Genomic DNA, 17,205 nt, shown 5'->3' on the forward strand with positions numbered 1-17,205 from the left:
TTAGGGTAACTGAATGAATAGAACCATAATAGTCCAGTCTAGTACCAAAATATAGTATAATGTCATGTTTTATGTATGTTATAAACATGGCATGGCCTCCTAAATTCTTACTAATTATTTGCTTTTGCATAATGTACAGAGGCAGTGGGTTGGAGCAGATATTGCACTAACACACCCCTGCTGAGATCTGGGTTTGAATCTCAGCCGTGTCAGTGGCCTACACTGACATAACTGGCTATATGTGGCTATGTGTTGGAGGGGTTGTTAAATCCCTGATTGGACTGTCTAGATTAGTCCTGTCTTATGCCCAGTGTTTTCTGCTGGAGCCTGACCTGCTGCGACCCTGACCAGGACAAAGCAACTAATGAAAATGAAATGGAAAAAATACAGAGACAGATTAATTCCAGTCTGTAAAAGCTTTATAGAATCTCACTAGACTTTATACATTCAAAGTGAAAATTATAAACACGATTTGTTAGTCTTGGTCGGGTCTCCTGTAATGATTGATGAATGACAGATGGTACTTTTTGTGTTCATGTCCACATTATACACTCCTGCACATAAACCAATGTTACATTGTGTATAACCCAATTCTACACAAAATCAGATCAGAGATCTCACAAACAAACAAAAAGAAGTTATATATTAGACAAACAAAAATTAAAGCTACACTATATGGTCAAAAGTATATGGACACCCCTCCTAATTAATAAGTTTAGGTGGCTCTGCCACACCCATTGGTACCAGGTGTAAAAAATCAGTTAAATAAAGTAAGGTAAGGTCAATAAGGACATGGTTTAAGGTTGGTGTGAAAAAACACCGGCGGTCTGCACAGAACCATTTGGCCTTAGCTCATGGGCACATTTATTTCATACCAGGCCTTATCATGCAACATCAGGCATAAAAACATAAACTCCCACAGATACACTACAATTCTTTAATTCATTACAGCTACCATAAAGTGCAAACTCAAATACAAATTATTGACCATTTTGTCTAACAAGCTCATGGTCAGCTGTCCACATATTTTTGGCCATATAGTGTATGAATGCCAACCCCAACCCTTACCCTACTCTGTAAAAAAAAAAAACGTCTCTCTCCCTGGGTAATGTTGTACAGTATAAACTTTATGAAGCTCTCTAGACATCTGTTAAACTCTAGTATTCTCACCACCAGATGATCCAGATGGCCTCCATAACTGACTCTGATTTCTTCTTAATGAGGTGAGATTGGGAGACTGAATAATTCTTCTTCATATTCAAGACAGAACTTTCAGGAAAGGAGATCAGCCAAAAGAACTCCACATAACTGTGATGGAGTAGCAGGTCCAAGTGAACTCATCCGCTAATCAGAAATTTTCATCAAACCCAGAGAACTCCTCGTCTGCCAGAGTCTTATCGTGGGGGAAACGGTCAAAGTTGATGTAGCATGGACCCTGAAAACAGACACCACCACCATATAACTACTGTACATCTATCTGAAATCCTGCTCTATAACCAGTTTTTTTAATGTCAGTTTTGAAAGCCCTATGTCTTGCATAGATTTAAGTTCTTATTTTCAACACATCTGATCCATCTTATTAAAAAACTGTTAAGCCATTATAAGCTGGATCAAGTGTGCTGGCAACATCAGTACTTAAATTCTTTGGTACTTAAGGTCTTTGGTTTGGTTTACAACTTTGCTTGTTGAAATACTGAAACTTGATATTTCCAGCAAATAAACATGGAAGCTGGTGAACTGAAAACTATATGCAGGATGGCATCCCTTTTGCCTTAATGAATGTGCACTATGTGGCACAAAATACTGGATAATTAGAAATTTATTCAGCACCAGCAGTGATTAATTGAAATTTAAAGTAATTTATAAAATGCAAATATGGAGAATGGCATGTAATAATCTTATGTACAGTTTGCATAAGTGGGTGCAAAATGCACTATTATGTCAAGGAGAAAAATGTTCAGATTAAATTTTTTTTTGAATGCATTTTTCTCCCCATCTTTCTCCCAATTAAGCGCATCCAATTTGTCTTCTGTTGCTGACAGACTCCAGATTTGCATCCAAGAAGAGCACGCCGCTGCCCACGTCTTCTTTACACGTGTACAGCCCTCCTCTTCTCGTCCGCGCTTCCTGCACGGGCATTTCTTCTGCCAATCAGGGTCCTTACACAGCGCATGAAGACCCACCCACCCACACATAGTCCGGCCCCCACCCTGCAGATACGGTGGCCAATTAGTTTCTGCTGCAGGCACTGCCAATTATGCCCGCCAGATGGCGCCCAGCCGACCGGTGGCAACACAGAGCCTCGAACCCGGGAGTTCAAAAAATAGGTGCTAGTGTGTGAGCGGAATATCCCACTGCACCACCTGGGCACCTACAATTTTTTTATTTTTATATCAACTAATTAATCCTGATTAGGAACGGTTCACCCGGAAATACCCAGATTCACATCCTGGACATGAAGTGAATCCATCTCTGGGCTTCAGCTCCTGTGATGCTCTCTTTTCTGGATATGTTTTCGCCCGAGTGTCCTGCCTTGCTCCCTGTGTTCCCGGTATGTTATCCATAGACCAAACGTAGCCAAGAAAATGAGTAACAGATTTGCTGTTTTCTGAATTTTTATTAATACTAGGAATAATATTAAAAATTGTATGCAAATCCTTTTGATTATTTTACTGCAAATAAAACTTTTGTAGATTTCAGTAATGTTTCCACACTTTACAGGCAGCAACATGTGCATACTTTAATTTGCTTATTCCTAAAAGCAGATGTTAAAAGCACATACAGCTTCTCATCAGTTCAGTGCAACAGAATTCGGGGAGCATTGGTCAAACCCACACCACCAGCTGAGCTTGTTATTAGCATTTTAGTAATCAGAAGTATTTTTTCTACTGCTGGAAACATTTGGCCGATTTTGTAGATGCAGCAGACCATCTGCTGGCCAGAGAACTGAGGTATATTTCAGTTACCACGTGGGACCAACAGCATACGGATATTAGGATGCTTTTTTAATTCGGCACTGCTGTTAAAACTCTACAATCTGCCCATACTTCTCTTAATCATTTCTGACGTATTTAATAAAGTAATGAACTACAAAGAAGCAAGATTTAAAAGGAAGAATTATTGAAGTATCAAATGTTGAAGACAAGGTAATCATAATATATACTGGGAAACATGTTTTCCCAATATTTAAATATGCTCAAAATCCCCCACCCAGTATACAGCCCTAAAAATTATAAATAAATATATTCCACTCAAATAGCTTTACATAATTTTATGATCCATCGGTGTTCCCATCAGTAGCAGAAACCCCAGGTGGTAGATTTGGTCCCCTCCAATATTCAATTCATGGCTATGGCCTTGGTTAAAGATAATAAATGTACTGGCACATGATGCACTTAAATTCTATCTGAAACCAGCCACAATATACAGTATAAATAGAAAATAACTAAATATTTATTTACATTTACATTTTTGGCATTTAAAAGACGCTTTTATCCAAAGTTACTTACAGTACTGTGACAGTATACAATCTAAGCAATAAAGGGTTAAGGGCCTTGCTCAAGGGCCCAACAGTGGCAACCTGGCCGAGGTGGAGCTTGAACCAGCAACCTTTTGATTACTAGTCCAGTACCTTAACCACTAGGCTACAACTGCCCCACTAGGCTCCAAATACTTATGACATTTAATGAGAGTTTGGAGAATGTTTTAGCTGATTTTTGCCTAAATGGGTTTTATCAGAGAGAAACAATCTGTGCCTCAAACAGCGACTGTGTCTGCACAGTCTGTGTCTGTATTAAATTTGTGCATTTTGAATGGTTTAATTACACACTATGTAGGACATAGAGAGCAGACTGAAAAACAGCCAGGACAACACTTGTAAGCACTAGTAAACAATGTCTGCATGAGTCAGGCCAGGTAGTGGAGTGGTCTAATGAACTAGCCCACCCTTGCTCTAGCTGGAGATCCTAAACTCTCAGCCGTGCTTGTGATAGTCGGAGAAACCTACAGTTGGGGAATTGGATACGCTGTGCTGTCGTTAAAAAAAGTCTGTTGCTGGTCATTAAGTATTTCTAAAGGAACCTCGGACCGTCACACATCAGAGATTTTACAAGCAATATGAAGCTGGAGGTCTGACCTTTCGGATGAGCTTGATTGTCGGAGCCTCGATCTGGGTCATTCTCAGTTTGTGCCAGTTTATACTTGTAAACCACCTGTCAGGACAGAAAGGAGTTTTTACATACATGCTGCTCCATAATGTCCATATTTATTTAATACATTATGGATATGAATAGACAGATACAGGTACAATATATGGCCAAAACATGTGGACACTAACCTTCACCTCCAATTAAAGGCTTTCTACTACAGTTTGGATCATGACTGTTGGGATCTGTGTAACACAGCTGGTAGAGTGGGTGCACTTTACACTGCACTTTGGAATGCTTTAATGGGAAAGTGAATATAATTGTCGCCCTACAATGAATTGGTGCTTTATAAAGACTTCTTTACTATAAAAACTTAATTCACGAAGCTTCTGATATGCTCTGTAGGCAGTGTGGGACTCAGGCAGGGTACACATGATACACAATGGACCTGTATTCTATATTGTTGGTTTTATGCTCCTGTTAGTAATGTGTGAGTCTAAAACAGTTGAAGCCTTTTATTAGAACAGGTGTCCAGATAATGTTGGCCGTACTATAACTAGAAGACAAATGAGTTACCTGTGATTACGGACATCTTTGATTCCATTTTTGGTGTTTCCTAGCCTTTGACCTGGGCGTGGTCTGCAGAACACAGCATTAATCTTTTATCACAATTTGATTTTATGTAAATAATAAAAACAACAGCAACAAATTATTATCTGGTGATTCAGATATTATGTTAATGGTATATACCTTTAGTCTAATCATATATAGTTGGGACAGCTTGTAAAATGCAAAGTTTAAGAGGTCCAAGCCACAGCAGAAAAAAAAACCATTTAGGGAGCTCTTTCAGTGCCAAAGCCAATGTTTTTGCCATTCTTCCTTGTGTGCATAACAAAAGAATGACAAAAATATTTAAAAACTGGACCAACTGAGTCTTTTTAGTCCCCAAAACATTACTGTGTTTTTAAAAAGGTACTGTCAAACAGTAGTAAAGATGTTATACTACTAAAAATGAAATGATAATTATCTATTTGTCCAAATGATTGCATTTTGTACCTGCAGAGCTTGCTTATTAGAGATCTAGCCGCCTCTCCCATGAGTGGTGGGTACTTAATCACCCCGTCCAACACCTTGGTGTAGATCTTCTGTGGCTCTGAGCTCGAAAAAGGTGGGCTAGAACATACACAAATGTGCACACACAAACAAAATACTAAAATTCGTGCTTATCTCTGTTAACATGGTGGCACATTATCATGAGCTTATCTAAAGCCAATGCCCAGGTGTGTAAGCTTTAACATGTTGTACTTGGCTAGTATAAAGCAAACATCATTAAAACATCATTAGGGAAAATAACCTACTGATTTATTGATGATAATAGCTCATAGAATTATAACAATAATAATTAAACACCTTTCCAAAACAAAAATAGTACATTTGGCATTAAACATCATTGTAAAACACAGCTGCCAAATTTTATTTAGTTTTGTTTTCCACATTATGTCACTCACTCCTATCTGCTGGGGAATTAATGCCTCAGATTGTTCAGATGCTAAAATACCCATATGTGAAATATGTATTCTGGGAAATGGCACTTATTGATATTTTGGGCATGCTAGATTTGATTGGCAACAAACAGTGTAATGCAGTAAAATCAAAATCCAGCATAACAAATGTGATGTGCATGTACTTTTTTCTTTTGGCTCACCACCGTGGAGCTGGTCTGCATACTAGATTGGGAAGTTATTACACCAAATTACCCTTCTTGATGCATACACTCCTACATCGACTTGTTTTAAAGCAAGATAGCCCTTGGTGTGACTTTGCTGTTTGATTAATTTCCTCCTACCTTCCTACAAGAAGCTCATAAACCAGGATGCCCAGTGACCAGAAATCTGCTGCAAAGTCGTGGCCTTGATTCTGAATGATCTCTGGAGCGATGTATTCTGGTGTTCCACAGAAAGAATAGGTCTTCTGTCCTCTCTGTAACCGCTTAGCAAAGCCAAAATCCACCTGCAGACAGAACACAGTGAAACACAGTTTTTTTCTTGAATGGGTAAAACACTTTCACTCATTGTGTTCTTTTAAAATAGTTATATGAATTGTAAGAACATATTTTATTGTTTACAGGAAACTGGTCAAAGTCATTCCATGTTTATGAAATCTTTTTTATCATGTCACTGAGTGGCTAGTTTATTAGTCACTAGATCACTTGACCTAAAATAATTTTGGCCTCTTTTTTGGCAAAAAAAAAAAAGCTGTAAGACTGTTGTGTTATTTATCTTTTGATATTTGTAAGAACATTATAACAGAAGATGCATGTATGGAGTTCGAGGTGAGACCATGGAACAGCAAAAAGGAACAGTGACCTCCAACCAAGGTAAAGATGAAGCAAGTCAGTAATATAAAGGGGTGCGACTCCGTTTAATGCCTTAAAATGTGATAAAATACATTAAATAGTGTTAATGTTTCTAATGCAGCTACCAGCTATGTTGCACAGATTTGGAGGAAGCACATTTTTTGCGATGGATTAGCGATGGATTGTCACCTTGTCCCAGGTGTTACCACCTTGCAGGTGATGAAAATGAATAATGAAATGAAAAAGGTGTATTCACCAGCTTGACATATCCTTTAGAGTCCAGCATGAGATTCTCAGGTTTCAGGTCTCGGTACAAAATGTTTTTCTTATGGAGATAAGAAAATGCCTCGACCACACATGCTGTTATAAATACAGCAACGCTCTCTTCAAAACGATTCCTGTAACACACACACACACACACACACACATATACACACACACACATATACACACACACACACACACACACACACACCATACATGTAGCTTTAAATGAGCATTAATGAATGGTTGTCAAATGTTGCTGTTTAAGTGAATGAAAAGTTATGAGTTTTAATCACAAGACTGACAGACTGCATTGGGGACATCATCTGGCACAGTACAGTGGTGTAAAAAATAATTACCCCTTTTCTGTTATGGCATATTTGTAAAAGTAAATGATTAAGGATCATTAAACCGTTTAATTTAGTACACTTCAAGAGACTTTGAAAATTGTTGCCAGGAGGCACTGAAGCTCTGCTCATAGTGTTCAACACCTTATTAACAGACCTTACAGTAAAAATGTGTGACATCCCCCATAACAGTAAAACTGAGTATATTTTTGAAATAATGATCATAAGGATTGGATGAAAATTGTGGACTAAACGTACACTTCTTTGAGCTTGGTCCAAAGCTCTCCCCCAGAGCAAAACTCCATCACCATGTAGATGTAGCGCGAGTCTTTAAAGGTGCTGTACAACCTAAAGGAAGAGAGAGATGGTTAAACAGAGGTTATAGCACATACAGTGTATCACAAAAGTGAGTACACCCCTCACATTTCTGCAGATATTTAAGTATATCTTTTCATGGGACAACACTGACAAAATGACACTTTGACACAATGAAAAGTAGTCTGTGTGCAGCTTATATAACAGTGTAAATTTATTCTTCCCTCAAAATAACTCAATATACAGCCATTAATGTCTAAACCACCGGCAACAAAAGTGAGTACACCCCTTAGTGAAAGTTCCTGAAGTGTCAATATTTTGTGTGGCCACCATTATTTCCCAGAACTGCCTTAACTCTCCTGGGCATGGAGTTTACCAGAGCTTCACAGGTTGCCACTGGAATGCTTTTCCACTCCTCCATGACGACATCATGGAGCTGGCGGATATTCGAGACTTTGCGCTCCTCCACCTTCCGCTTGAGGATGCCCCAAAGATGTTCTATTGGGTTTAGGTCTGGAGACATGCTTGGACAGTCCATCACCTTTACCCTCAGCCTCTTCAATAAAGCAGTGGCCGTCTTAGAGGTGTGTTTGGGGTCATTATCATGCTGGAACACTGCCCTGCGACCCAGTTTCCAGAGGGAGGGGATCATGCTCTGCTTCAGTATTTCACAGTACATATTGGAGTTCATGTGTCCCTCAATGAAATGTAACTCCCCAACACCTGCTGCACTCATGCAGCCCCAGACCATGGCATTCCCACCACCATGCTTGACTGTAGGCATGACACACTTATCTTTGTACTCCTCACCTGATTGCCGCCACACATGCTTGAGACCATCTGAACCAAACAAATTAATCTTGGTCTCATCAGACCATAGGACATGGTTCCAGTAATCCATGTCCTTTGTTGACATGTCTTCAGCAAACTGTTTGCAGGCTTTCTTGTGTAGAGACTTCAGAAGAGGCTTCCTTCTGGGGTGACAGCCATGCAGACCAATTTGATGTAGTGTGCGGCGTATGGTCTGAGCACTGACAGGCTGACCCCCCACCTTTTCAATCTCTGCAGCAATGCTGACAGCACTCCTGCGCCTATCTTTCAAAGACAGCAGTTGGATGTGATGCTGAGCACGTGCACTCAGCTTCTTTGGACGACCAACGCGAGGTCTGTTCTGAGTGCACCCTGCTCTTTTAAAACGCTGGATGATCTTGGCCACTGTGCTGCAGCTCAGTTTCAGGGTGTTGGCAATCTTCTTGTAGCCTTGGCCATCTTCATGTAGCGCAACAATTCGTCTTTTAAGATCCTCAGAGAGTTCTTTGCCATGAGGTGCCATGTTGGACCTTTCAGTGACCAGTATAAGAGAGTGTGAGAGCTGTACTACTAAATTGAACACACCTGCTCCCTATGCACACCTGAGACCTAGTAACACTAACGAGTCACATGACATTTTGGAGGGAAAATGACAAGCAGTGCTCAATTTGGACATTTAGGGGTGTAGTCTCTTAGGGGTGTACTCACTTTTGTTGCCGGTGGTTTAGACATTAATGGCTGTATATTGAGTTATTTTGAGGGAAGAATAAATTTACACTGTTATATAAGCTGCACACAGACTACTTTTCATTGTGTCAAAGTGTCATTTTGTCAGTGTTGTCCCATGAAAAGATATACTTAAATATCTGCAGAAATGTGAGGGGTGTACTCACTTTTGTGATACACTGTATACATTAAGAAGGTTCAAATGCTTTCAGAAGTAAAAGCTGACCTGACGATAAAGTCGCTCTCAATATCCAGCAAAAGCTTCTTCTCAAACAGGATATGTTCTGTCTGCCTCTTCTCCACAATCAGCTTCTTGCTGACCTTTTTCATTGCATAATATTTTCCATGATTCAGCGTGGTTACCTTTAAAACAATCAAAGGTCGTCTGTACCATCATGAACGATTCTGAGCCAGATGATGACTGTGTGTGAAGTCTGACAGGTGTAATTAATTAATTTTTTATTAATATAGATGATGTGCCTACATTCAGTCATTTCTGACTGATTTCAATATTTTACTGTACCAGTTCCACACGTCCAAATCCTCCCAGTCCAAGGGTGACAGGGCTGCCCTGATAACGACCCTCCTGATACAGGGCAGGGATTAGATCCTTCAGCTGCAGGGAGGACACTAGACTGGAAATAACAAACAGAGACAGACATTACAGTCAAAAATTTTATCCACTCTCTGACTTACATATCAAACATGCAAGATGTCAAGAAACTTACCTCACTTTTTCCGTAGTGTCAACATTATCTAGAAGATCTGGACTGCTTACAACAGAAAAGGTCCAAAATCAATACATGACCCAAATCCATGATCCTACTGCTGCCAACAAACACTATTTAATCTTACAGTACTAAGCAAGACCTAATTTTATATCTGACAGCAGCATATTTTGTAATATCAGCAGAATGTGTAAAAATAATTTGTATCTATTTTACATTTAGTATTGACGCATCAGCACAAAGTATAAATTACACTGAAGGTACATTTGGAGGACGTGCATATGCTTTAATAGCATCCAGTCATTTTTCATTGTGATCAAATTGTGGTGTGTTGCTATTTTAGCTCAGCATGTATGTGCTGAAATGAAGGATCTGGAAATAAAACCACCGTACTCATCATGAAGCTCCAGACTCTCAATTGGAACTGTCTCCTCAAAAACCCTGCAAAAGAATATCAAACATTTTTACATGACATAAACCAGAAAAATACTTCATGTTTATGTAAAAATGAACTTTCTGTGTATGGTTGGTTGAATAGGGTGAATAAATCTTACTCTTTATCAATAGAGAAGCAGGTGACTTCACCCACAGCAGTGCAGGTAGCTGTCCTTAAGATCTCACTGAAAAACAAACACATATCTGGAATACTTTAATTACCCACTTAGTCCTGGTCAGGGCTGAGGTAGGTCTGGTTCCACTGGAAATCACTGGGCACAAAGCAGGAACACGCTCAGGACTTTTTAAAATTGGTGTTTAATCCATTAGCAGATACAGCACTTGTCCAAAGGTATGTGGACCTCAACTATATAAAAATTAATAGTTCTTTTACTTTGCGAACAGGCCCTTTGCTCTACCAGCATGTCTGCACTTCTGTGCACAAAGCAACATCCATTAAGACTTCTGCACAGAGCCTTAACCTCAACCCCACTGAACCTCTTCGGACTGAATTGGAATCTTCATTTTGAGCCATGTCTGCTCGATTTCGTCTGTATGGGCACAATTCCCACAGTCACAATCCAAAAGCTACAAATAGAAAGCCTTTCTAGATAAGTGAAGGCTGGTATAGCCACAGAAGAGGAGATCAAGGGAAAAAAACCCATATTCATACCCATGATTTCGGAATAGAAGATCTATCAAGCTTATAGTCAAATGTTTACATACTTTTGGTGGTATAATAAATTAATTTATCAATAAAGTAAAGTAGCATTCATCAATTCATATTCCTACCGTATGAGTGCCAGCTCTCCAAAATGTTCCCCCTGACCCATATAACGGATCATTTTCTGCTGCCCGTTCACCTTCTTTGTCACCAAGACCTGACGAAAGAAGCAAATTTCAAATGAATTTACAGTAAATATAACCTTAATGAATGTGCACCATAGTGACCTGAAAGAAATGTGATGTCACGCTGTTGTTCCGCCTCACCTGCCCTCCGAGAATAATGTAAAATGTGTCTCCCTCAGCACCTTCACGTACAATCACTTCATTGTCCTGGAACTTCACCTAAAAGTAAGAAAAGAGTGGATCAGTGTGGGATGCAATGCTAAAAATAGATTTTTTTATTGTAAAAGGTCAAAGATGCAAAGTTGTATTAAAAGTATTAATAATAAGAAACTAAGCTGGATCTCAGTGATAGTGGACTAGCAGGGTTTACTGCTGCACCCCCAAGAGACATTTTTATTGATTTTATATTATTTGTTTTTTTTGTTCAGAGAAATGTATGAATACACTTTACTTTGTTAAACAATTTCAAACAAAACCTATTCTCTACAAATAAAAAATGCATGTAAGAAATGTGAAAAAGTGTATTCATTATACTGTATATAAAAGGAGACACGTTTGTTCTGTGGTAGCTCAGGTGGCACAGCGGCTTATTACACTTGCCCAGTCAGGGTTTGAATTTCATGGACGAGTGGGCTGGTGCCCTGTTCAGGGTGTGTTCATGCCTTGCGCCCAGTGATTCTGAATCGTTGGTCAAGAAAGCCTTTATTAAATTCCAGTTCATTCCAAAGCTGTTCAGTATTTACATTTTTAATTAAATGCAAAGGCAGAAACTGTATCAGAGGCAGTATTGTGAGGGCAATGGTACCAAAGTCACAAACCTCCTCCATAGAGTCAATGATGCTGGAAAGCTGTCCTTCACTCAGGGATTTAAAAGTGCGAGCTCTGTGAAGCAATAATAATAGTAATAATAATGATAATAATAATAAAATCTATATTACATATTTTCAGACTTGTCTCAGCATTTGACTCAATAGTTTAGTCAAAAATAAAACAGTTAATAGAAACAAATCAAGAAATGTCTTACGTCTTAAGGAAACCCTTCAGTTGTTCACGTTTCTTCTTGGACTTGATTGCCATGATGCTTCTGTATATTTGTCGCTCGATGCACCATAACTTAACAGCCGTGTTCGCTAGTGGGGAGAAATTAGAGCACTTTATTACCAAATGACTTCTTCTTAAAAGTGGGGTGGATGGGGGTTTAACATTTTACAAAACAGGCTCCTGTTGAGCCTTTAAATGCAAGCAAAGGTGTTGACAGGCTTGAAGAATTTGTGGTTATGATCATATGTGGTAGGTGAGGAACTGACCTGTGACTGAAGCTGTCCGTTTGCAGTTATAGAGAATAGCCAGTTCACCAAACACATCTCCTGATGTCAAAGTTCGTAGATGTCGTCCTGCCTGAGTGACCCTGAGTTCACCCGCTAAAATAAAGAAGGAAGTATTACATCTATTCATATGCTAATCAAACACTATACATACAGCAACTTGGAATATGACCCCTCCCCCTTTTTTCTCCCAATCTAGTCTTTTTAAGTCAAATATCCTGTTGTATTCTGACTAAGGAGAGCCACAAACTAGCACCCCTTCCAACATGTGTGCGGTCACCAGCTGCTTCTTTACACCAGCCAGCAGTGAATTCTTACAGAAAGCCATACCACATAAAGAGTTACATTATGCCATGTGTGTTAGCACATAGCACATTGGGCTTTCCTCACAAAAGAAGGTTCAGGGTTTGATTCCCAGGTGGAGCGGTACGGGTCCTTTCTGTGTGGAGTTTGCATGTTCTCCCCGTGTCTGTGTGGGTTTCCTCCTGGGCTCCAGTTTCCTCCCACAGTCCAAAGACATGCAATTGAGGTGAACTAAAGATACAAAATTGTCCATGACTGTGTTTGACATTAAAGACTTAAACTGTTGAATCTTGTGTAACCAGTAACTACCTGTCCTGTCATGAATGTGACCAAAGTGTGTTAAACATGACGTTAAATCCTAATAAATAAATAAATACCACATAACACACACCCAAACACAGATTCTCACACTCACTTACCTGCAACTATATACAAGCTGTCACCCTCGGTCCCCTCTTTGATGATCTCATCACCGGGGCAGCGGTCCAGAGAGCAAAGCAGTTCCACCATCATGCTAATCTGTTCCTCGTCCAGGCGACTCAGAAAATCGTTCTTCTCCATTGCCTTAATGATCTGAGCCCGCTCACTTACACACATACACACACAACAGTGTAATTCAATCAATCTAGCTTTGTTTCACACTGGACACTCATCTGTAATGAATTAAGAATTACGTAACTTTTTGTGTCAGGATGTTAGCACTGCAAACCCAAGGAGTTCCTGTTTACGTTCAAAGCTAGGCTAGTTGGCGCAATATACCTATCATTTGTTTATATACATAATTAGCAGATCAGAAACAGGCCATTGTGTGTAACTGCTACTTTGCTTGGTTTACAAGATGGAAAATGTTAAAACTGACTGGATTCTGACTGGACCACCTGCTAGCCTTATCACCGCACAAGCAGTGCTCTAAATTATTCATGCAGTTTGATTGGTTAGAAGTACTGTACTACAAACAGGGTAAATGTAGGAGTACATGTCTAGTCAGGGCCCATTAGCATAAAAAAAGAATCAAATCGCTGTCAGAGCTTATTTTAAACCTGGTTAGCCAGCAGTGCCCTCTGGTGCCCAGACAGTTACCTATTAATTACTAAGCTAACAGTTGGTATAGTGCTTACTGTCCTATTTCAACCTTGATTAATAATACATAATTACAATCAGCTCTTAACACATGGTCAGGTAATCAACACTAGACAGCTTCTTTATGGAATAAGATGTAATGAGCAAGATTTTTACCTGGGATTCTTTTTAACCCTTGTAGCAGCTATGTCCAGGTCTTCTGGAATAGGTTCTGGTGCCATGACTGCTGCCCTGCTTTGTCGTACTTCCAGTGTATTTTCACTGCTGCTTCTATGAGATGAGTGGTCTGATAAAGTAAACACAGAGTTAATAAGCATCACGATTGACATTGGAAAATGACTTACCCCAGCTAACCACAGGGACAGACTCTGCTTTTCTAAATAACGGCCTTTCTTTGTATAATTAAAATCTGTGAAACAAACAAAGAAGTTTCAATAACAATGAAATCTCCAGGGGAACTGTAGAAGCAAGACCACAGGGGTGATGAGGGAGTATTTAGGATTAAAAATCAGATGTGCAGCTGCATTATATCAGTTATTAACGTGACATTTTTCAGTCCTGATCATGTTCTTTAACCACTTTTCAGACCTTTTTTCAACTATTGCCTCACTAACAAGCTATACTGTGTGGACACCCTTTCTAATTTCTGAATTCATATGTTTCAGCCAAACAATAGCTGACAGGTGTAATACATTAATTATATAAAGTAAATTAGGGCAGTTGTAGCCTAGTGGTTAAGGTACTGGTCCAGTAATCAGAAGGTTGCTGGTTCAAGCCTCACCAGTGCCAGGTTGCCACTGTTGGGCCCTTGAGCAAGGTCCTTAACCCTCAATTGCTTAGATTGTATACTGTCGCAACTGTAAGTCGCTTTGGATAAAAGCGTCTACTAAATGCCGAAAATGTTAATTATATGCTTCCAACTTTGCAGCAATAGTATAGGGAAGGTTTTGACTGTGTCCCTGTGTATGAAGCAAGCTCTATAAAGACATAAAGAAACGTTTGGTTTAAAGAAACTTCAGTGACCTGCACAGAGCACTGACCTCAGCCCCACTGAACAGCCTTGGAATGAACTAGAACAACAATGGAGGGACTGGCATCATACAAATGCTCTTTTATATAAATGGGCACAAATTCTTACAGACATACTTCAAAGTCTTGTGAGAAGCCCTCTCAGAGAAGTTGCTGTTGTTTGACAAATTTTTAATGTCACAAATCTGGACTAATGAGAGTACAAACCGAAGAAGAAATAAATCTGTGAAGTGGAATTTTACATGAATGCCATGTAACCACTGCTTCCAGTTCTGCCTCCTCTTTTTCCACCAAACACAAACCAGAAAAACCAGAAACATTAATTCATTACGTGCTTCTGAAAACTTTGTTTAATGACAAACAGGCTCGTACACACCAAGCTCATCCAAACGACTCTGCAGCTTCTCCAGGACTTTATCCCTCTCCTTCAACTTTCTCTCTGAGAACAATGGAAAAGAAAGTGTTCATAAAAAATACTATATACCATACAGCTTTTGAAAAAAAAAAAAACCCTACAGTGTTATAATAGTCAATTCAGATGAACCAGTGGACCCATTCAGATTTCAGAACAGAAGATTTGTACCTTTGTAAATTAGATTTGTGGACCAGCTGATCTGTAGCATCATTGTAGTCATGGTGTCAGTGTATTACTCAGTCATACTTACCCAGTTCTTGTTTTTCATTCTGTAGCTCCTGGTTGAGCTTGCATTGTTTTTCCAGTTTTTGTCGCAGTTCCTTTAGTTTAGTATCCATGGTTTCCACTGCAGAAACATACATCTTGATTAAAATCTTTATTATTAGCAGTAAAGCAACCAGCTTTTTTAAACACTCAGCCATGGGCGCTTAGGTAAGCCAGCAGTCCATTAAGCCAGCCTACCACTGCAGAGAACCGGGTTTGAGTCTCAGTGCACCCATCGGACTGGTCATGATTAAAAAATACTTTTCTCATAGGGTGCCTGGGTGGTGCAATCTGACCGGGCATCCAATAGGCACAATTGGCTGTGCCTGAGGGAGGAAATGTTAAACTAGGTTCCTTATTGCTGCTGCCTCTGTCAGGTGGTCAAAGGTGGATGGTTGGTTGAATCACTGGTAGCAGTGTGTGACTCTACATATGCAATACTGCTTTTTGTGAGAGGCCATCTCTAGCAGGTGAAAAGAAGTGGAAAAATAATATAGAAAAATAAAAGGTGATATCATTCCAACTTTCTGTAAACATCCAGTGACCCAGTCCTCAGCCCTACATTTTTGGGATAAATTGTAATGTTGAATGCATTCTTGTCCAGCATCTGTCTGACCACACAAATTACTGGATGTGCAACATTATCCCAGGTGTCCACAAATTTAGCTGGATATGTTTTGTTATATAACACACAAAAATATTGACTTAAAAAAAGATAAGTACAACCTACACAGAAGTTAAAGGTTGCTACCCTACATGCACACATATCAAACCAGAAAGGTTTATTTAACCCCTCAGTGAAACATTTATTTTGCTCACAAAGTTGCAAGCATCCTCTGCTAATGTATTCAATGCTTTTAACACACAGCTAACAGTCCGAGTCTGGACCTCCGTTCTGAACTATCAACTGATCACCAACACACAAGGTTCAATAATTCACCAGAGCTGCACAGTTCAAATGAACTGAACAAGAACAATCATTTATTTATGGACTCCAGGGTTATACAGACATGATTTGCATAGGAACGAGATTATGATCAGGATTTTGAGACTTCAGTTAACCTTTGAGAAATGATAAGCTCAAGTTATGGTCCCTGGTTTTATGGTTTATGGTTTATGAGTCAGACAGAGCTCTTTGAAATCACGTAGTAACATGTCAGATACATTACACACCCACACATCTGTCAGTTTCTGTAACTTATGTTGTTATTCAACAGCTTTATTCAATTCATTATTAAATTTATTTAATTCAATAATTATTAAAGTGCTTTTTATTTAATGTTCATTTCAATGTTTATGAAAACTGTGCTTAAAAATGATTGGCTTTACCCCTTTATCCTAATCATTTATGCACCAAATTAATCATCTAAAATGCTGGATGTATAATTTAATCCTGCAGAAGTTATTCAATTACCAAGATTACATGATGTGCTTTTCCCTACAAGTGTTTGTAACATTATGGCCTCAGCCCAGCAGCAGGTCCATTAAATTTACGATGTTAACAATGGCCATATTAAGTGAAAGTCATATACAGGTATAAATCAAATAATCATCTGATCCCAAATAATACATTACATTCTTACCTGAACAAGCAGGTGACAGCGACTTCCGCTTCACTCCACTATCTGTATACAATCATTGACAAAGACAAATCCAGCTGCTGGGTTCTGTTACAAAATCATTAGAAGGCCCAAACTCCTCAACACCCAATTAATGCATAACACAACAAGAGCTAAGCAACTGACCAAAATATAGTGCACACACAAATACATAGACACTTGTATTCCTTTCACCCTGTCATTCACTATTCTGTC

At 39.2% G+C, this 17,205-nt stretch overlaps 1 protein-coding gene across 2 annotated transcripts; it reads right to left on the reverse strand.

Annotated features, from left to right (window-relative positions):
* Positions 1 to 397: 397 nt before the first annotated feature.
* Positions 398 to 17,172, reverse strand: prkg3 (protein kinase cGMP-dependent 3). Of its 2 annotated transcripts, XM_063001836.1 has the most exons (22): positions 16,975 to 17,172; positions 15,378 to 15,473; positions 15,089 to 15,151; positions 13,840 to 13,969; positions 13,023 to 13,189; positions 12,283 to 12,396; positions 12,000 to 12,105; positions 11,794 to 11,857; positions 11,117 to 11,194; positions 10,919 to 11,007; positions 10,246 to 10,311; positions 10,085 to 10,132; positions 9,692 to 9,733; positions 9,487 to 9,598; positions 9,190 to 9,326; positions 7,371 to 7,460; positions 6,758 to 6,899; positions 5,992 to 6,155; positions 5,202 to 5,318; positions 4,722 to 4,784; positions 4,136 to 4,211; positions 398 to 1,435 (listed from the first exon to the last, which is right to left on the reverse strand). In XM_063001836.1, the coding sequence occupies exons 2-22, from the start codon at positions 15,463 to 15,465 to the stop codon at positions 1,349 to 1,351; spliced, it is 2,043 nt and encodes a 680-aa protein (XP_062857906.1). In that variant the 5' UTR covers positions 15,466 to 15,473; positions 16,975 to 17,172; the 3' UTR covers positions 398 to 1,348. The 2 variants fall into 2 exon arrangements, with proteins under 2 accessions (XP_062857906.1, XP_062857905.1); XM_063001835.1 differs by lacking the exons at positions 15,089 to 15,151; positions 15,378 to 15,473; positions 16,975 to 17,172 and having other exon boundaries at positions 9,692 to 9,736; positions 13,840 to 14,449.
* Between the last annotated feature and the right edge of the window lie 33 nt (positions 17,173 to 17,205).

Source organism: Trichomycterus rosablanca, chromosome 9 (genome assembly GCF_030014385.1).
Source record: "Trichomycterus rosablanca isolate fTriRos1 chromosome 9, fTriRos1.hap1, whole genome shotgun sequence".
NCBI lineage: Eukaryota > Metazoa > Chordata > Actinopteri > Siluriformes > Trichomycteridae > Trichomycterus > Trichomycterus rosablanca.